At 40.3% G+C, this 22,671-nt stretch overlaps 1 protein-coding gene across 2 annotated transcripts in view; it reads right to left on the bottom strand.

Annotated features, from left to right (window-relative positions):
- Window positions 1–18,871, bottom strand: part of FOXK2 (forkhead box K2) — a 51,335-nt gene extending 32,464 nt beyond the window's left edge. Inside the window, exons 1-2 of one of the 2 annotated variants that reach the window (XM_058165887.1) lie at window positions 18,409–18,548; window positions 4,466–4,565 (exon numbers count right to left, since the gene is read on the bottom strand). In XM_058165887.1, the coding sequence (XP_058021870.1) occupies window positions 4,466–4,476 (11 nt within the window). In that variant the 5' untranslated portion in view covers window positions 4,477–4,565; window positions 18,409–18,548. Of the gene's footprint in view, window positions 1–4,465; window positions 4,566–18,408 lie in introns of both variants that reach the window. The other variant, XM_058165886.1, reaches the window with a different exon arrangement.
- Between the last annotated feature and the right edge of the window lie 3,800 nt (window positions 18,872–22,671).

Raw genomic sequence — 22,671 nt, 5'->3', positions numbered from 1 at the left:
CAGGTAATAATCGTCAGGAAACTGGCATACCACAAAACTAGATGCCTGCTGTGAGAAGTGTATTTCTTTACAAGAATTCCTCTAGATTTTGTATATGCTCCACATGTATTATTACAAAGTAAAGGTATAAGCCTGCAGTTTATTTGGAAGTTTGCTGATAAATCCAGGGGAAAAAAGGCAAGTGCATGAAGCATCCAAAAGGACAAGACAATTATGTAGAAAGTAATCTCATCTGTGCTTTCTGGTAAATGACTGCTGTAAATGCCATTTTCTTCTTCCCCAATTTACATTTTCTGAGATTTTCTGTACTGAATTTTGCCATCTTGCTTCCTTCCGTTCCATGGTTCCTATTATATCCATGCACACATAATTCTCCATCATCACTTCCAGGCTTGCTCTTCCTCACCCTATTGCTGTTGTCTGAGGAAGCCATTTACTCAGGTGCTCCTTTACAACTCTTGTGGCCCATGTCCTCTACAGTCATCACCTTTCCTCACTCCTTCAGCAATTTTGGCTGGGGAGTGTGTGGGGTGGGGAGGGGTCCTCAGTTCTTGCTGGGCTGCTTTTGTGCTTTAGAGGAAATGTGCTGGTGCTGCTGCTTTGATGCCTTATTTTCCCCACTGCTGCTACTCCACTAAATTCTCGTCTCTGTCCTGAAGCTCTTTCACATATTAACAAGTCTCAGTCTCACTCTCACAGATACATGTTCCTGTTCTTTACCAAATTCCCAATTTAAAAAAGATGCCTCCTACTAACTTAGCCTTGCCCACTTTAAAAAAACCAATTGAAAATCCCCCAGTCCAGGTGTGCAAAGTTTGTCACGTCATACCCAAAAAGACCTGAGGCTGTAATTGCTGCCAATGGTGCTTCAACAGAATATTGAGTGAAGGGTATGAATACTTATGCCAACGTAATATTTCAGGGTTTTTTTTCTTTTTAATAAATTTACAGACATTTCTAAAATTCTGTTTTCACTTTGTCATTATGGGGAACTGAGTGTAGATTAATGAGAAAAAAATGAATTTCAACTACTGTAGAATCAGGCTGCAGCATAATAAAATTGACAAAAGTGAAGGGGTCTGAATACACTATATACTAATTGTATTGTACCCATTCTCTCACACAGGTATATAAACATTTTTCATTGTCAGGGCCTCTAGTGGCTCAGACTGTTAAGACAGTCTGTTATTAACACAGCTGCTTGCAATTACTGCAGGTTCAAGTCCCACCAGGCCCAAGGTTGACTCAGCCTTCCATCCTTTATAAGGTAGGTAAAATGAGGACCCAGATTGTTGGGGGCAATAAGTTGACTTTGTATATAAATATACAAATAGGATGAAGACTATTGCTTACATAGTGTAAGCCGCCCTGAGTCTTTGGAAAAGGGCGGGATATAAATGCAAATAAATAAAAAAATTGGAGAGAGAATACTTTTACCTACACATAGCTCTAGTGAAATTAGCATCACCATCTTTTCCTATTTTTTTCATTGATTGGAACTTCTATGTTGCCTGTTATCATTTAGATCAGCGGTCACCAACCGGTGGTCCTCGAGAAAATTTGGGTGGTCCATGAAGAAATCTTCATATTTTTGCCAGTCCAGCCTGGTGGAGGAGCTATGGCGCAAGCAGGCCAAAGCAGTGACTGCGATGGCTGGAAGCTGTGGGAGGGAAGCACTATTTGCACTTGCGCAGTATCAGCATTCCGCCTCGGTATATTTGCCCAGCCGATAGCGTCTCCTGCCGCTTGGGACTCGGAGCGGTAAATGGCGACTGGTCCGGGGAACAGCCGGATTTTGCTCTCTATTGCGGATGCCAAATCGGCTCCCTGCAAGCTCTCATCTCACGAGGAGCGCTCACTGAAACGGCGTGGGAAACTTCAGCCAGGCTCCTCAAGAGACAAGAGCTTGCACGGGGCTGATCTGGCGTCTGCAATGGAGAGCAAAATCCGGCTACTCCCCTGATCAGATGCTGTTTATAGCTCCGAGTCCCAAGCGGCAGGAGACGAGGGCTGCTTTGCTCCATCGGCTGGGCAAATATACCGAGGCGGAATGTTGATGCTGCACAAAATGAAATAAGAGAAAAAGAGACAGAATGAAAGAGGGAGAATGAAAAAGAGAATGAGAGAGAGAGAGAGACAGAGAAAGAGAATGAGAGAGAATGTGAGAGAGAGAACACCACTTCTTGGAAAAAGTGCGGGGGTGGGGCCGAAGGGGGATGTCTTGCATTAAGTATTGACCCCCCCCCACCTGAATTTTGCAATGTTGGAGCAGCACGCAGCGTTCCTTCCTGGCGTGCCGTTTCTCCGGAGCACTCCGCCCCCTCTCCCGCTTCTGCCCACCTCCTCCTCCCGGAGTCTCTGGGCTACTTACTCAGCCGGAGGGAAAACTCTGCCACCCGGCTTGCCCGCCTCCCTGGGCGACATCCCCGGGGCACTCTCTTTGCAGCTCTTGCTTGAAGCCGCCTGGCTCTGAAAGGGACGCACAAAGAATCAGAATCAGGGAGAGAGAGAGAGAATGAGAGACAGAATGAAATAGAATCAGTCTGAGAAAGAATCAGAATGAGAGAGTGAGTGGGGAGGAGAAAGAGATGACAGAATAAATGGGAGAGAGAGAAAGAGAGGGAGGGAGAAAAGAGACAGAATGAAAGAGGGAGAATGAAAAAGAGAATGAGAGAATGAGAGACAGAGAAAGAGAATGAGAGAGAATGTGAGAGAGAGAACACCACTTCTTGGAAAAAATGCGGGGGTGGGGCCGAAGGGGGATGTCTTGCATTAAGTATTGACCCCCCCCACCTGAATTTTGCAATGTTGGAGCAGCACGCAGCGTTCCTTCCTAGCGTGCCGTTTCTCCGGAGCACTCCGCCCCCTCTCCCGCTTCTGCCCACCTCCTCCTCCGGGAGTCTCTGGGCTGCTTACTCAGCCGGAGGGAAAACTCTGCCACCCGGCTTGCCCGCCTCCCTGGGCGACATCCCTGGGGCACTCTCTTTGCAGCTCTTGCTTGAAGCCGCCTGGCTCTGAAAGGGACACACAGCGAATCGGAATGAGAGAGAGAGAGAGAGAGAGAGAGAGAGAATGAAATAGAATCAGTGAGAGAGAGAATCAGAATGAGAGAGAGAGTGGAGGGGAGAGAAAGAGATGACAGAATAAATGGGAGAGAGAGAAAGAGGGGGAGAGAGGGGGAGAAAGAGACAGGGAGAGAGAGAGAGAGAAAGAGAAAGAGTGGGGTAGAGAGAGAGAAAGAGGGAGAGAAAGAGAGAGAGAGAAAGAGAGAGGAGGAGAGAGAGAAAGAGATGACTGAGTGGGAGAGAGAGAAAGAGAGGGGGAAAGAGAGAGAAAGAGAGGGGGAGAAAAAGAGAGAGAGAAGGGGGGAGAGAAAGAGAGATGACAGAATGAGTGAGGAGGGGGGAGACAGAATGAGAGAGAAAGAGTGGGAGAGAAGAAAGAGAGAGGAGGGACAGTGCCTGAAGGACCCCATCCCATCACTGAGCGTCCAGGCGCTTCAGCAAGTGGCATGCTGGATTCATATTAGTGGTCCCCGGGATTTAAAATTATGGACTTGGTGGTTCCTGAGGTCCAAAAGGTTGGGGACCCCTGATTTAGAAAAGAATATTTACTGTAAATTATTTTTAAATTCCCAATATATTGATTTTGATTGATTGATTTTGAGCCCTGGTGGCAGTGAATGCAATGCAGTATTGCAGACTGACTCTGCCCATTGCCAGGAGTTCAATCTTCCATCCTTTGAGCTCAATAAAATGAGGATCCAGATTGTTGGGACCAATATGCTGATGTGGCAAACTGCCCAGAATGTGCTGTAAAGCAGCAATCCCCAACCTTTCTGGCTCTGCAGACTGGCAGCAACATGAAGGGGGGGGTTTGGTTTCTTACACATACATGCGTCCCGCTTGCACAAATGCAGTTTCGCATGCTTGCCTGCCGACTGCTTGTGCAGCCCAGTTCCCAACAGGCTGCAGCCACAGTAAAGCACTCAGTATGTGAATCACTCCTCATATAACCATGAAGAGTTTGGTTAACTATTTAGCAGTAGTTAATCTTCCCAAACCTTTTTCTTTGTTATCCAAAATTTTTTATCAGAAAATCATTTTGCCCAATGTAATTAAACACTTCAAGTAATTTAAATGTCCCTGTTGTGATTTGGTAATGGGTTTGCATGTCATTACCCAAAGAAAAACCACCTTTATCTAATTTTGGATAATTTACCCAGGAATGGGAAGCACTGTTTCAGGGCATCTGTTTTTTGATCTGTACAGTATATCATTTCAGTATATTTCCTACAATCAATGTGGAATCATACCTTTTCAAACATGCTATGCTTATGCTTATGCTTATGCTATGCTAACTTTTTTTTGACATACAATTTGCTTCTTCTGCCCCTGGTTAATGTTCAACAAGCACAGCAGATCATCACTAGTTTTAAAAACCTTTAAAAACCTATTTTACCTACTTGGTTAACATAGTATACAGTATTAATTCATATAACCTTCTGTACTTCCCATTCAGTTTCAAGATTGTTCAGTTTTCTTTTGATCCGGTAGTCTCTGGAACTGAGAAGAACAAAAGGAAACACTAATTTGCTCTGTGGGGATTCTGCAAAAAATCCTAGGCAATGTAACATTCCAAATAGGCTTTTGTACAGATCCAGAACTTATATATGTGAATTCACAGATGATTACTAGAAAAGCTAACTTACAAGTAACTAATTCCTCATGGTTTCTATGATTAATAAACTACAACACCCAGAGACAGATAACAGGTCAGATAGCACTCAAGGTAAAAGCAAGCAAGAGGGACAGATTAACAGGGACACAAAGAAGGGAGCAAAAAGAAATACCAGCTACCCTGTGGTCCAGAAGAATAAAAGGCAAAATACTGCACAAACAAGAAAAGAGCAATTCCCAGAAGTGAGACAGCACATTTGTGATCTTTTCCAGGAATCATAGATGAATGTAAAAAAATGGAAATGGTCATTAGATACATCTTTGACACAGAGGCCAATGTTCTTGGGGTGATAAGAAAGGGCAGTTCCACACTCAGGTACAAGAGCCTGAGAGACAGCTACAATCTACCTGTACTAAGGTGCTATCATAGCTAAGTCAGGATCTGTTCTTTTCCACCTCGCCCTGCTTTTTCTTACTATCAGTGGTCATTGCCAAAAGGAAGGACCTTACTGCCCCAACCTACTCACCTTAGGTAGAGGTGAGTCCCAGCATAGGGAATAGTAACTGATCTCTGATGCCACTGCAGGGCAGTAACACAGGTCTGGCTATGATATGAGTAAGCGAACAAAGCTTCACTAGGAGATTCAGTGTTTCTGCATTACAATAGGGTCTCTTCCAAGGAGCCAAAAGCTTTGCTCCTGGACACCCTCCACATAGCCATCGACCATATGCTTAGCTCCTATGTCAACAACAAGCAACTCATCATTGTGCAACTATTACCACGGCCTAAGCAAGCCACATAATTGTTTTTATGAAGCATTTTTATGTTCAGTAACATAATGTGATACTCTTTATTGTCTTTATATGCTGGATTCCCTAAAGACCTTTGTATCAATGTACAAAAAGTTTTCAATGTAACAACTATTGGACTAATAAACTAGACTTCATATGGCAGTTGACAATTTGCCTTCAGTCTGCATATAGGATGCAAGTCACCAGAATGAAGAAATACTGGTTGACTATGAATTCTGTACTAATGACACACATGTCCCAATGATACAGTATGCCTTCACACAAGGAAAAAAAAACTCTGCCAGACCAGAAAACAGACTGGTGATGAATAGGAACCAAGCTAGATGGGCTCATTGTTGAACCACCAAGACCAACTTCTGGGAATTGCTCTACTTCTGGAAGTTCAATTCTGGAGGGCCCTGGAGGCCTATTTATTAGGAAACACAACACTATTTAGGCAACATAATTTCTTCTTAGAGATGCAAGAAACAGATATAAATTGTGATTGTAGTCTAAATCTTGATACCATCGTATTTCCCACTGAGCATCATCTCACTATGCTCTCTAAATAGTTTCATTCAAAAGCATAAAGCACACAACTCTGCCTCAAAATCCAAACATGCAACCCTCCCAAAAGACAAGCATTAAGTCTCAAACACCTCCAGAAGAGTTCTGCCTTCAGCTGTTTCCACTAGGCAAATAAAGCTGAGGCTAGTCTACTTCCAATAGGAGGCCATTCCAGAATGCCAGAGCTGCTACATAAAAACAGTGACTTTGGGCTGTGCCCCCACATCTCTCCACTAACCACTAATTGCTTTTCCTCACAAGATCAAATAAATTAGGTCAATTCAGTGATAGTGATTCTGAAGGTAGCAAGATATCAAGCCGCAAAGATTGTATAGGTTAATATTTGCACTTTAAATTACACCTAGAACCTAATGTAGGGCTCATTAGAAAGTTAATGAGCTCTGATTGATGAATTCTGCTGCATTTTGGGCCAAATAAAAATCTCGAGATAGTCTTTTAAAAAAGCTCCATTTATAACATGTGGCAGTAGTCTCATGAAACTTGTTATAAACGCATGAATAGCAAGGACCTCATGCCCTAGATAGGGTTACTTGACTATGCAGTTAAAGGAATCTTCAGACATTTATGACACAAAGACCTAAGAGGGAATCACAAAAATTCATCTGTCATCACACACACGGTCATAAAGCAGGGATTCCCAACCTTTTGGACCTCAGGGACCACCAAGTCCATAATTTTAAATCCCAGGGACCACTAATACAAATCCAGTGCGTCGCTTGCTGAGCGCCTGGACTCCCAGTGATGGGATGGGGTCCTTCAGGCACTGTCCCTCCTCTTTCTCCCACCCCCTCTCTCTCCCACTCATTCTCTCATTGTCCCCCCCACTTTCTCTCTCTCCTACTCATTCCGTCATCTCTTTCTCTCTCCCCCCCTTTCTCTCTCTCCCCCTCTTTCTCTCTCTCTCCCCCCTTTCACTCTCTCCCACTCATTCTGTCATCTCTCTTTCTCTCTCCCCCTCTTTCTCTCTTTCTTTCTCTCTCTCTCTCTCTCCCACTCTTTCTCATGGGCCAGCCAGTGTCTTGGGGCTGAGAGGAAGTCAAACGTCCCCCCGAAAGACTGAGGTACAGGAGCACCAACAAGGGATGGAAGAAACTTGCAGTTCTGGAGCACAGCCCTCGTCGGCTGCAATGAGGTAATGGTGCAAGTAGGGGGGAATGGATGTCCAGGTGAGCGGAAGCAATGGCTGGCGGGAATCTTGGGGTGTTTCTTCTCCCTGCTTTAGCTTCCTATCGGCTGAATCAACCAGTGGCTGTCCCCGCCCCTTGCCCTCCCTTCCCAGTCACTCCTCGCCTGGCAAGGGAAGGGGAGGGGGGAATGCAGATTCGCTCTATATTCCGGAATGGGAATGAAGCTTCGTCTCTTACTGGATCTTTCTCTCTCTTTCCCTCTTTCTCATGGGCCAGCCAGTGTCTTGGGACTGAGAGGAAGTCAAGCGTCTCCCCGAGAGACCGAGGTGCTGGAGCACCAACAAGGGCCGGAAGAAACAGCCGCAAGATCCAGCTCCCGCTCTAGAATGTGGAGCAAATTTCCATTCCCTCCTCCCTTTCCCTTGCTAGGCGAGGAGTGACTGGGAAGGGAGGACGAGGGGCGGGGACAACCACTGATGGGTTCAGCCGACAGGAAACTAAAGCGGGGGAAGAAACAGCCCGGGGTTCCCGCCATCCGTTGCTTTGGCCCACCTGCACCGCCATTCCCCACCTTGCACCATTACCTCATTCCAGCCGGTGAGCACTCTGCTGCAAACTTACAAATTGCCCGAACCTTCCTCAACAGTGGAGATTTACAGCCCCACCATGAACTGCCTGGCCAGTCCCATCTTCCAGAGCTCTAGTCACAGGACTGGCCATTGCTTATCCGGGAGCAGTTCCTCCACCCGGGTGCACCATGGACCACCATTTTCTCGCGGACTACCAGTGGTCCGTGGACCACCGGTTAGTGACCGCTGGTCATAAAGGACAATAAAATAAAGCAGGAATGGATGGAAGGGAAAAGGACACGTTACCATCATCTGATTCATCTCCAGTGATCATGTCATTCTCAATTTTTAAAAAAACACAGAAGTCCACTCTGGAAGGGTACAAATTTTAAAAGTCAGAAATATGTTTCATATCAGCTAAAAAGACTGAAAGCTATGATAACTAATCAATTAACCTATACTAGTATAACATTGGCACATGGTAAGAATCAATTAACTACTAGGGGAAGATAACTCAGTCAAGAGTGTCATGTGAATATAACCAACTAGAGGAGCAGCTACTTAAAAGTTTCCCTGCCAGATAGAACATTCAGTTCCTACCAACTTGAAAAGTGAAGAGCAGCATACCTTGGCTCCATTTGTTCCCTCCAGCAATTCTGCCCCATCCAACAGCTAAAGAAACAAGAGCTACAAATTACTATTCAAGCAAGTGTTCCAGCAAGAAACATCAGGCCAGCCTGATCTGAATGCCAGCATGTAAATGCCAACATACTATACTCATCGCTTTTCTCAGGTCTTCAGAAACTGATCTCTCTCCTCTCACTTACTTTTGAAAACTTTTAAAGGATATATATATCCGTATTGATATATAATTTGGGAAAGCAATTATCTAGTATTAAAATACTAAGTAAATAAGTAAATAAATATAAAAATCCATACAGTATTACTGACTATACATGAAGTCAGATCTAGGTTGGTTAAACATTTCTGACAATTGAGATTTTTCTCTGAACTTTCTTTCAGTCAAATACAGGTAGTCTTCGACTTATGAACACACTTGAGCACAACATTTCCATTGCTAAGTGAGATGTGTTAAATGAGTTTTGCCCCATTTTACAACCTTTCTTGCCCAATCACTGCAATTGTTAAGTTAGCAACACAGTTGTTATGCGAGTCTGGCTTCCCCATTGACTTTGCTTGGTAGAAAGGTCATAAAATGGGATCACACGACACTGTACTGCAACTGTCATAAAGATGAGTTAGTGACCAAGTATTTGAATTTTGATCTCGTGACCATGGAGTTGCAGTGTGAAAAACAATCATGTCACTTTTTTCAGTGCTGTTGTGACTTTAAATGGTCACTAAATAAACTGCTATAAATCGAGGACTACTGTAATAACCTTATTTTAAGGAAGGTAAAAATAGTTTAACTACCCATACAGGCTACATTTAGAAAAATCAAACTAACTTAACAGTTTAGAAAACAAAGGCAATTTCCTTCATGACACTGAAGAGGAAGCTTATCTCAATGGACAGTCTGTATAGAAATCACTACAGATAGCCTTGAACTTACAACTATTCAAAGTTAGGATGAAACCACCCATGACCACCCAAGTTAAGACCATTGCATGGTTATGTGATCATGAGCATTTGGCCGTATTAACAACCACCCTAGAATTTCAATTTCCTCCACCCATCTATCTTCTGCCATCTGCACTCCACCTCCTCACCATTGTCTTCTTGCTCTCACTGATGTCAAGGTGTGTCTAGCAGCCCAGAGGTGTAGCACACCAAAAAGCCCCTTTGCAAAAAGTTCCTTTTGTTGGATGCAAAGAAGCAAGAACAACCAGATCGATAGATCAATAGATAGGTTGACAGGTCGACAGGTCAACAGACAGACAGATCAGAGGTACAACTGGTGCAACCAGACTTACAACCACAATTGAGCCCAATATTTCCATTGCTAAGCAAGACAGTTAAATGAGTTTTGCCCCACTTTACGATCTTTTTGCCATCTGTTAAGTGAATCATGAAATCATCAAATGAATATGGAGTTTTCTTGTCAGAAGTCAGCTGCAAAGGTTGCAAATGGTGAACACATGACTGGGGAAAGCACAACTGTCATAAATACATGCCAGTTGTCAAGCACCCAAATTTTGATCACACAACCAAGGGGATGCTGCAACGGTCATAAGTGTGAAAAGGAGTCATAAGTCACTTTTTTCAGTGCCGTTGTAACTTTGAATGGTCACTAAAGAAACGGTTGTAAGTCAAGGACTACCTGTAGTTTCTTTATTGCTGTTCGCCCATAGGCAGGAATTTAGCCAGATTAAGGCATGCTCATCTATCAGATAAACCTTGTGAAGGTTAAGAGATGATCCCTTCTGGGTCTTTTTCTGTATACCAAGAACTCAAGGCTGATTTAACTCTTAGTTTCTTGCGAAAGAGCCCTCCCTCTTACAATTCTGTGCCAGACTCCACCACACCTTTGCCAGACTGACACTGGACATTTAAAATTAAAACATTAACCATTTAAAAACTAAAACATTAAAAGTTTACAAAACCTGAATAAAAAAGGAACTGGAAAAAAATGTGGTTGTTAATTTATAGCTAGGACAGATCATAAGAATTTATCATTTATGAATTAACTGTAGATAAGGAAGCTGACTTGGCTTCCATAAATAAGAGACAAAATCAAATGGGTTTAATTTAATCCAGTTTGCTTATAAGCATCAACACAGATGAGCTTATAGACGGTATTAATCAGATTTTATTATGCTACAGTGAGAACAAAAGACAATTCTATGTCTTTTGGGACCACATCTGGTGATAGGTTGTAGAGATAGATGAAACTATTGCATTACCATTGGTCAAGCATATCAGTGTTGCAGAACATTAAGAGAGTGGTCCTAAGGTACATCAATATTGTATTTGGGATTTCATAGCATCCATGGACATATTCCAATTTATAATTTCGTGTGTGTGTGTGTGTGTGTGTTGGAGAGAGAGAGAGAGAGAGAGAGAGAGAGAGAGAGAGAGAGAGAGAGTGTGTTATTGAAATGAATGACAAGGCAAATAATCTACCCATACATGTGATATGGATGATATGTAGGTAACAGAACTTAATCTCAAATAATCCTTTGGTGGACTTTGTGGGTTTACAGCATTCATTCTTTCTTCAGGACTATGACAGACATATTTACTTCCAGGAATTTATGGAATCAGCTAAATTCTAGAATGATCTGAAAGACATTTCTATATTTAGAAATTATGATCTGTTCAGCATTGGAATGGTAAGGAGACAGAGACCTTAATACAATTACTGAATACTCTAATTACTTATATGCTGGGGTACTGCACAAAATGAAAAGTGGCTTATGACATTAACAGCAAATGGCCAGGAATTCATCAAAACATACATAAAAGCATTTATTCTGCTTCCTTCACTACTTCCTCAGGTAACTACACAGTAAAACTCTTCCGCTTAATGTTGAAATTAACATCTGACATAATAATGCCTATTGTGTCTGTGACATATTTTCTAAGTCTTCTGAAGATAAAATTGTCCTGCTCTATTTCAGGAAACCTAAAGTAAAATATCTAACACACAATCTATCCCAATTCTGAGAGATGTTTCAGGTGCACTCTGAAAGCATAGGAAAGAAGTTTGACTTAAACCATATGCATTGTCAATTTTTTTCTTTCATACCTGATCATAATCAATTGAGTCAGAGCATATGTGCATGAGATGCTGCCTCAGTTGATCTTCTAAAAAGGAATACGAGTACCAGTAAAAGTTGTTAGGACAGATTTCTTTCTGCAAAGTCACAGGCTAGTTATTTATGAATGGCTAGCATCACACTTCAGGCAATGTTCCTTCATTCTGGGAGACTGCAAATACTAGAGTAATAATGGTCCAGTACCAGAAATTATGTAACAAAAAATATTTTCTCAAGTATCCCTTTGGTGTGTGTGGTTTTGGAAGAAAATTACCTTGGTTGCTTGACTGGATGATCCTTACCAGAATAGAAGGACTGCAATCTCTGCCTGATCTTGCAATGGTCTTTGATGCTATTGACCTTAACGTACAATTTTATACTTTCTCTGCTTCTCAGAGTTGATAGCATTTGAGGTACCACAAAATACCATTTTGTTCCCAGTGCCGTTTTACATATTTGATATTAAACGCTGTAGATGAGGGTCATGATGTTATCAATATGCTAATGAACAGAGTTGTACTAATCTGTGAAAACTGAATTATAATGCCTTTATAAATGTTATTTCAGTGCCTTGTTTAAAACCAGTACCTTAGATTTAATCCTGGCAAGACAATAATCTTCTCTTACTATTCCTAAAAAAAAGAAAAACCTTTATTCCTTTGATTTGGATGGAGTCTACACTCCCTCAAAAGCAGCAGGTATACAGCTTGGGAGAATTCAGTAAATCATCACTATTACTGGTTGGCTAAATTGGTACAGTGATAAAGGGGACACAGCTTAATCAAATGCATTAAAGGTAGATCCCACTTAACAACTGCCTTGTTTAGCAATTGTTCAAAGTTACAGCAGTGCAAAAAAAGAACAGTTACTTTATGATCAGTCCTTGAATTTATGACCATCACATTTATTTATGAATTTATGACCCTGCGGCCACATGATTAAATTATCATTTAGGCAATTTCAGGCATTTATATCTGTGTTTGCATCCCATGGTCACATGATCCCCGAGAGCTTCACAATCAGCTTTTGAAAAACAGAATCAATGAAGAAGCTGACAGCAAAAGTGCAAGTCACAGTCATGGGATGTTTTGCTTAACTACAGCATTACTTAGTGATGGTGTTTTTGGACCCAACTGTGGTTGTTAAGTGAGAACTAGCTGTAATGATCTTACCTTCTGATTAATACATCTGTATAATACATCTCTTGAGAGCAACTTTTACCTGAGGTCTTGAAATTGAAACAAGTGCATTATTCAATAGCAAAATGATCACATAGTATCAGTTTTGGTATTAACACCTAAATACTGCTATGATCGTCAGAGGATATTCAGGAGCATCTTACTAATTTTTATTTGCAGCAGTCAAAAAAGGGCATTTTCTGTTATAGAATCCTCTCTATTGATTGCCTTCCCTCAGAAAAAAGAATAAACAGTCACAATCTAACCATACACTGAAAATTAATCTCATCATGCTATTTAATAGCCATATATAATTTACTTATATCTAAATAAGTATTTGTATATATATATATTTCCAACTGTAATGTATATTTTAATGTACTTTTATGCTGATAAAAGAACATTGAAATATGTGCATTAAGTAAAAAACCAAACCAAGTTATACTGTTAAATAAAACTGTATGCATTATAATTATATATATTCTGTAATTTGACCCTGGGTTTGGGATTCTTTTGTCTATGAAGAATTGTCATTTCTGGCCTTGGATGGGGTGGCACTGGTGCATGATCTGATGTTTCTCCTAACTGAAGAACAGACAGCTGTTATGGCCAGGAGAGCCGCTGCACAACTGCAAGTTGTGTGTCAGTTAAGCCCTTTCCTGGACCAACAATCCCTGATCACAATAGTCAAGATGAGAGGCTAGTCACCTCCCATCTTGACTATTGCAAGGTGCTCTACATGGAACTGCCCTTGAAAAGTTTCCAAAAGCTTCAGTAGGTTCAAACTGTGGCAGCTCACATGGTTTTATGCAACCTAGATTTTCACGTTATCTTTCCTAGGGGGGCAATATTGGCTGCCAATTTGCTTGCAGGTCAAATTCAAGATGCTAGTTGTTACCACCAAGCCCTACATGGCTTGGGACCAGGTTGTTTGAAGAACCATCTTTTTCCAGTCATATCTAACCAACACACCAGAGTGGAGAGGTAGGGAATGTTATGGGTTCTACTTCCTAAGGAGGTCTAACTTAGTGGGACCAGAAGAAGGGCCTTATCCATGGTACTCCTTCCCTGTGGAACATCAGAATCTGCAAAAATAGAATTGGCCCCACTCTGTCACTCAAAGGTCCTAAAAAGATAGGTCTGCCAATGGGTTTGGGGACTACCCCCACCCCCATTATAGCAAAGGGGGGGAGAGTTGAGATATGTCATATGACAGCAACATGACGTCGCAAGTTTGACACCCCTGATTTATACCAACCATTCATTTTAAATTCCCTGAGACTGCACAGAAAAAATAATTTAAAATAGAAAAAAACAAAGTAACTTTTTTTTAATAGTTTGAAAAATATTTTTAAACTAGTGTAGGTAGTCCTTAACATGACTACAAGTGAGCCCAAAATTAGTTGCTAAGAAAGGCAATTCTTTAACTGATTTTTATCCCATTTTACAACTTTTCTGCCATCATTGTTAAACAAACCTCTGAGATTGTTAAGTGAATCATATAGTCATTAAGCAAATATGGATTCCCCCATTGACTTTGCTTGTCAAAAGCTGCCAGGGAAGGTTACAAATGAAAATCACATGACCAGGAACAGGGTAACTGTCTTATCAGTTACAAAATTTTGATCACATGACCACAAGGATGCTGCAAATGGTTTTAAGTATGAAAACCAGTCTTAAATCACTTTTTTCAATGCTGTTATGAATTCAATCAGTTCTAAATGAATGGCTGTAAGTCGAGTATTATCTGTACTGAAAAGATCACAAAGCTGATATCAGGCAAGCTTCTATTTAAGATAGAAGCTGGATAAAAAAGAAACTGAAGGCGGAAGAAAGGAATCATTCCTTGAAATCAAGAGTACAAAATTCCAAAGTTAAGGTTTTCTAATAGTGCACTACATTATTAATCAACATATTTTTCCTTGCAACAATAAAAAATGGCGGAAAGCGGTCCTTAGTTGGCCAGGAGCGAAGAACTTTTGATCCTAATAAACATATTGCACCCTGTAGCCAAACATTCTTTATATTTCAACCAAGAACTATTTCCTTGAAATACAGCATATGGATAGTTTCATTTTAGATGAAGCACAGTAGTAATGTCCAGGATTTTCAACCAATTACTTACTTGTCTGATTGTGGTCAGTAAAGCAGGCGTTTTTACTTGGTTAAAAGCTAACTCTGTATGTACAAGGAGTCCTTAACTTACTACTATAATTGAGCATAGAATTACAGTTGTAAGTCATGTTAATCATTAAGCAGGGTCGACCACATCTGATTTTATGACCCTTTTTGCAGCAGTCATTCACAGCTGTAAATATGTGCCAGTTGCCAAGCATTCAAAATATGATCATGTGATGTGGGTGGCCACTGGCCATTATAAGTTTGATTCGCAGTCCTAAATAGCCCAGGGGGAGTCCATCGTAACTTAAATGGTCGCTAAGTGAGTTTCAAGTTGAGGACTACCTATACAAATTTTTTGAGGTTAATAATGTAGCTAAGGAGTCTTGTATATACTTTGCTGTGATGTCCCTGTTAATTTCTAAGTTGTGACAAGCAAAAAATATTTTCTTTTAAAAAAGGGCAGAGAAATCTATGTAAGACATTACTGGATAATCAGTGCTTATTTTTAAGACAACTCAAAATTATTTTCAGTTTTTGCAATGCTAGATATTACAAGCCCTTAACTCTGTAAACTGAAAAGAAACCAATGTCATAGCTGAAAATGGGGGGAAACAGCTTAATATATTTATATTTTTAAATCTGTGGATTTTGAGACCTCATCTGAATATTGTTAAATACTAACTAGAATTACCAATCCCAATCTTTTTAAGTAAGAGTACCAGTTAAACCTACTTTGCTAATTAGGGATTTGTTAACAAGCCAAATGTTTGCTCAAGATGAAACATCACAGGCTGAACAGCTGCAATTTGAAAGTTTTCAATTTACAAAAACTGCATACTATTCTCATACCCCACTGATAACTTCAGCTGTAGAATTCTACAAAAATTGTGGCAGATCAAAGCTCAACATTTTAACCACTACTTAGTAGCCTTTATTTCAAAACAAATCCTGCTATTATTTTAATCACTGAAAATCCAATTGCTATACCAACATAAAGTTCTTAATTCATAGTTACATAAGAAAATTTAAAAACTATGTGAAAAGGAGTAAAAACCTTATTTAAGATAAAGCAACTGACTATGTAAGTTAGTATACATTTCTTATAATTAATATAAATGGCATATACAAATCACCACTCTGGTTCACAATTTCACAAGATTTTTCATGTGGAAAATACGCCTTTAAAAAGTAGCATAAGGTTTAACATAATTATTTTAACTTTTATTATCTATAGAACAAGTTTAACTCCAAGTTCTATATTTCAAGACATTACTTTCCATCACACAGAAGTTTAGAAATCATTTGATAATGGCATGTATGTGTGTATATATCTATGCACACAAACTCATAGAGGGAGAGAAGGAGAGAGAGAGCTTTTCAATTGAATCATATATATTTTCATTTACTGGCTCTTACATGTGATATATTCCCTGATGTTATTTCTGCATTCTATTTTTCAGAATAAATTAAAATCACTATGGCTTTTTTTACATATTTTCCAAATAAAAATATTAATGGTATTAAACCCTATTAAATCTGAATGTAATATGTTTAAACAGGGCATTTTCAAAGTGCAAATAAACATGAGAGATAAAATCTTGGCAAAGAAGTTAAGTGAATGGAATTTCAAGTCCGTAAGTAACATCTCAAAATTACGTAACGTAAAATTAAACATGATTAGGATTCTTTATTATGAAAGGTATCATACTACTATGTTATTTGACAGTCATCAACAATAGAAACTAGAAAAATGTCAATCCACAAAAATTCTATGTTAATATGTATATTAATTTTTTCTCCCAAATAATTCATCTTTAAATGGAAGTATTGTCTTGGGTTCACTAGAATACAGTGATAGAGACAAATGAAATTTTTCTGTTTAATTTTCCTTTGGAGAACTGTCATGAATCCAGAAGGATTTCTTTTGGGTAAGCATCAGCTTTACTATGATAGAATTGCATATCATAAATTAGCGACTATGTCTTTAGCTAACAATAATATTTAAAGAAGATATATATTAACAAAACAGTGGTTAAATTATCCAAAACCATCTTTTTTAAAAAAATTGCAGCGCAGGAACATATTATCAATATTCCAACATTCAGCAGGTAAATAGATTTTATATTTATACTTTTGTGGGGTGGTTTTCTCGCAAGCAAGTATAAAGTTTTCAAATTTGGAATGGGTGGAAAGACAAATGAACTACTATTAAGAGATATATCATTCTGTGAAATATTATGTGCAATAGGACACACAATCATCAAAGATAATCATATAATAGTTTGTTTCATACTATGCCTTAATAAAAGACTTTTGCACAGTTGTTATCTTTAAGGCAACAGGTTTAATGGAGAAGTTGTTCAAAACAGTTACACAGGAGAGTCCAAAAATCACTAGAACAACAAGGGCATTTTTTTCTCAAAGCTATCTGGTCAGAGTAACTCTGATAAATCTGAACAGTAGTAAAAACACATTTAAAGTTACAACATTGAGATTTCACTCATTTGTCACTGAATGACTGACTTTGTAATTTTTTTTACATTACAGCATTATCCCTTATTGCAATACTGTAAGATATGCTCTTTTTCCAACTGTAGAGTATGCAAAGCAGTACAGTGAGAGGCTCTACATTTCCGCCTATTAATCTATTTTAACTTAATCCAAATTAAAACAAAACAGAATATCTGGCTTTTCCAATAAATGTCATCCCCTGCATAAGGAAAGTTACAGAAGTCCTAACACACTGAGCTACACTAGTAATATGACACCATGAATAAACACTTCACTAATCAACTTTTAATAAGCAAGGTGTACTTATTGTCCTTACTGTATTTGCAAAATGTCTTTTCTATTTTAAGAGTAACGATCTACAAATATTTTCTCACCAACAGAAAATCTTCAAAAGGAGCCCCTTTTCTAAGCCCTTCAATCACTTTTTTTATTTTCTTTTTTTAAATTAAAGCCCACAATCTTTTTAGCCACAAGATAAACCCTCAGTGTGGAGATACTTGTTTGAATACTGAAAGTACATCTGCATTTTTCTCTTGAAAACACCAGGCCTCTCATACTCTTCCCCCACCCCCACTCTCGAAAAGTACAGCAGACTGGGTGCATCTTGTGTGCAGTCTGGAAGACAACTTGGAAGCCCAAGTCTTGGTAATGGGGAGTGGGGGGAAATATTTATCCATAACTGCACCCATGACGGGAAACTTAAAAGATTTTTTTAACCCAACAGGAGTTGCTTCACACACAATAAATCGCTTGTGCTCCCAGAACTGGACAAAAAAAGAGAGCAACTAAGCGCCATGTCTAGGCCAGCTTGAGCGAAGAAGCGGTGCTCATGTGCTGCTGCTGCTGCTGCTGCGGACACCCTTCAAGCCTCCTTGTGTGGGTGCTGCCGCCACTACAATGAGGCTTCCTCTTCCACGAGCGGGGTCTTTCGGCCTTGGAGCCGCCGGAGAGGCTTGAAACGCCTTGGGCTCGCCTCTCACGCCCCCCACACCCGCCCGACGAACACGCCGGGAAGGCGGGAGCGGCGACCGGCGGGCCAAGGGAACGGTCCTGGCCGGAACGCGTGTCTCAATCCACCCTCCACCCTCACTCGCCGGCAATCCCTCCCTCCGCCTCACACTCACACGCGGGGCAGCTGCAACGGTGGCGCCCCCCGGCGCTGGAACACTCCGTCCACGAAGACGCCGTTCTTGCCCAGGCAACGCAGGTAGAAATCACCACTGCCAGACGAAGCACTGGCGGCAACAGGCGGCGACTGAGTCCCGGTCCCGTCGCCGGTGAGGGTCGAGGCGGGGCCGCCACCGCTGTTGGCAGGGACCTGGGCCTGAGCGGGCGGGGCAGTGAAAATCTCCAGGTGCCGCCGGGAGATGAAACTGGAGTGGCCCATGCTTACGTCCACCGAGCCCTGCGAGGAGTTGCGGCCGATGGTTACTGAGCGCTTTTTCATGAGGTATTCGAACTCGCGGCCCTCTAACCGGGCCACGGCCGCCGATGCCGTCCCCGCCGCCATCTTGGCCAAGGCAGCGCGCGGGACCGAAGGGGGCCCCCTTCTGGTTCCCCCCCCGCGCGCGTGCGCGCCCTCCCCCCCCCTCCCCGATTCCCCACACCGCCCGCCGGGTCGGCCCCAGACACCGACAGACACAGCGGCAGAGCGCTACCGCGCAACCCACACTCACGCTATTCCCCCTTCCACTAGACAGGCTGCCGGCTTAGCCAATGAGCATGCTGCACGCTCTTTGGAGCTTTTCGGTGTCCGCCACTCACAAGCGTCACCGGGCTCGACGCAAGGCAACGAGGGTAGATTGTGCTCGCACTGGAGACAGGCAGGCAACGAGATGGAATGAAACTATGGATTGGATTTGTAATCATTTGGAGTGGGACGGTGATAGAAGCGGTTACTACTGTAATAACGTCTTAACTTATTGCGGCAAGAACTAGCCTTAAAAATGTTGGAAAACTCCATAAATGAATTGTAAGGAAGTTAATGCTCTCAGTTCATTCCTCTATAGATACACATATGCATTCTCTTATGACAGAGGAAGTAGATTTTTTTTGAAGTTCAGGTTCACTACACCAAATCTGTTACTTACTTCAAACCATTTGTATTTACCTTTACCATTTTCAAGAGAGTATTTTGAAGCAAAAGTAGGAACCAAAGCATGGAAGATCCTATCCTTGGTTTGTCTTGGATGAAGGACGGATTCACAAAAAGACCTTTGATAGTAAAGAGCAGGTTGCTTTGTGTGATGGAGAAGGAGGAAGCAGTGGGGAGAAGATAGTCTGGTCCTTTGATTTGGTCAACTACATTTATTTCATTTATGTTTATAGTCCACTATTCTATGAATCTAAGAAAGGAAACACGGAAAGAATTTTCCCTCATTTATCCTCACAGCAAAATTCAGAACACTTTTTCTGAAAAGATGTTGTTCATTCATGTCCATCTCTTCACAGACTTATAGACCCTAGCATGCCAGGCCCCTCCATCCTACTCTGTCTCCCAAATTTGCCCAAATTCATGTTCATTGCATCAATGACACTATCTAACCATCTCATCCTCCACAGTCTTCTTATCCTTTTGCCTTCAGTTTTTCTTAACATCAGGGTCTTTTCCAATCAATCCTCTCTTCTCATTAGGCGGCTAAAATATTTGAGCTTCAGCTTTAGTATCTTTGCTTAGAAAGGACAGTGAGGGTTGATTTCCTTTATCTTTTTTGAGCAATGCCATTTAATATAATGTGTTTGTTAGAAAAGATGCCATCAAATTTTAACTTTAACTGGAGTAAAAGACCTTCAAGGTCCCTTCCAGCTCTGTGATTCTGACAAGATTGCAATGATGAAGAGAAGGCCATGGAGCTAAATCTCATCCATCAAGATGAAGACTTCAGATTTTTGTTCGAATAGACTAACAGGGCTGTCCTTCTACAATATTTTTTCATAACTCATGATCTAAAATGAGCTGAAAAATACCAGCTACTGTAACCCATACACAAGAGCTTTGCGGGAGAAGGTGTTTCAAGCTGAGGACAGAACTAATCGGAGGTTATGTATTTGTTCAAGATCAATGAGATATATTTGTTAAACACCATCCCAGTTAATAAACTATTTTCTGAAAGTTATAGTATTCCATTTAATAGTAGTGTTTTATACTGAACTTTAAAATTATGTTTGATTACAAGACTCATTTGTCTGTTTTATACCATGGTGTCTATTAATGAAGATTTAAATGTTTGTTTTGAAGTTCCTGACATTTTACAGTGGATTATCATCAAGTAATGTATTTACTATCACGGATAATCAGTGTTTGCTAAGTAGCTGAAAGAAAAATATTTTATGTGATGGAAATGGAAAGAGTCCATTTTAGAATAGAATAGAATAGAATAGAATAGAATAGAATAGAATAGAATAGAATAGAATAGAATAGAATAGAATTTATTGGCCAAGTGTGATTGGACACACAAGGAATTTGTTTTGGTGCATATGCTCTCAGTGTACATAAAAGAAAAGAAAAAGAAAAAGAAAGAAAAGAATACCTTCATCAAAAGGCAAGTAGGGTTTCTTACTCTTTGTTTTAGGTCAGGTTATTTTAAACTGTGTTCCACAGAACCCAAGACTTCTACTATGACTTGATGGGGTTCAATAAGAAACTGTAGAGGGAAACAGAGATAAAGTTGAGTATGTAAGCAACAGCCATTAGCAGATAAAACAGACAATAAATAACATCTCAGCCCTGGGGAAGTAGGGAGTGTCACAGAGAGAGAGAGACTCTTAAAAAAAAACCTGCCTTGATTCTATATACTATAGAGGAGGCAGAGGGAAACTATAAAAACAAATTTTCAAGATTCAATTGTTATATCCCATACAATAAGGTGCAGCTCCTCTACAATAGTGATTGTGGACTCTATTTTCTGACTGGATCTACTTCAATGTGGTGACAGGTACTAGCTCTGAGAATAGATACTTTTATAACTCACCGGCATTTCATTCTGAAAATTTGAAAACTCCTGTTTTAGATCTTTGCCTTGGATTCCAGCAGAATGAAATTTCAATTCAGAATGAAAATTCATTTCAATTTTTTACAAGCTCCATTTTATCTTTTTTGAAGAAAAGGAATGGGAAGATCAGAAAGGCAATTATGTAATGTTGGCCGTTGTCAACACGATTTGCAGCACTGTAATAAGATTCGAGTAGCAGATGGATTTCAGTGATGGGGGTATTTTGCTGAATTTAAACTACTGGGTTTTTAACTAAGGGTGGGTTTTGGAGGGGGCAGGCTATAATGGTTATATACCTGCTGATGAAATGTTGCACATGATCAAATCTTTACCTGTTCCAGAATTTAAATGGCAATTGTTGCCCGGGTACTGCATGTCACCAGGACTGCTACAATAAGTTGCTTATGACCATGAAAATATTTTTTCCATCATGTTTGACAGACATATTTGAAATATTGTGATAGATATCTGCCAAATATACTTTGCAAAATGCCAGTGTTTTAAAATAGGGGAATCAATCTCCGTTTATTGAAGCATTACTTAGCATTACTGTGCTACAAGCCCTACATTTTGAATAAAATTCTCCTTTTAAAAATATAAGATTTTACTTCATCTGGAATGTGCTTTTCTGAACAGCATATTTAAACCCTTTGTAATAAAATATATGATAGTTTATAGTATTTCTTTCATAATATTCTGGACTAAATACTTAATTCCACACCTACCAATACTGGCAAATTCCAATCCAGTCATTTGAAGAAATCCTTGCCTGTTATTTAATCCGACACAAATGTCTGCAGTTGGTTTACAAACCATGCTTCCCATAGTGCTCTAAACTGCTTATGGAGGTCATAATGCAGAGCAGCAATAGCCGATTAACAAAATCACATCGTTTTGGTGCGCTGAATAATAATCAGTAACATATATAGAATATCAGATTACTATCTCCATTGCTTCATGTTCAATCAGCGTTTTTAATAGAGGTCTGTCCCGGAAGGAATTAACAAGCCTCCATGCTGCAACAAGACATGTGCTTTTTCAGATGACATCATCCTCCTGAGTATCTAGGCAGTGACCTAGTCGGAGTGTTTGTAAATACTGAAAAAGAACCCTGGGGGTGGGGTAATCACATCAATCATGTATGGCAAAGACAATAGTTAAATCAATGCACTGAAATATGCAATTGTTCAGGACATTTCTTTGAATTAGTAAATATTTCAAAGACAACAATAATAATATAAAAGTAATTGATTGTTTTAAATAATATAAAGTAAATAATATAAAATTTGAAACACTATTGCATAAACTGACAGTGGTGGTCTGTTATTGGGACACTGGGTGCCATACCAAAAAAGTCTTAGATGGTATGATATTAAAAAATCTGCACTTTAACAA

Source organism: Ahaetulla prasina, chromosome 2 (assembly GCF_028640845.1).
Source record: "Ahaetulla prasina isolate Xishuangbanna chromosome 2, ASM2864084v1, whole genome shotgun sequence".
Classification (NCBI taxonomy): domain Eukaryota; kingdom Metazoa; phylum Chordata; class Lepidosauria; order Squamata; family Colubridae; genus Ahaetulla; species Ahaetulla prasina.
This window is presented reverse-complemented; position numbering and strand designations above follow the sequence as displayed.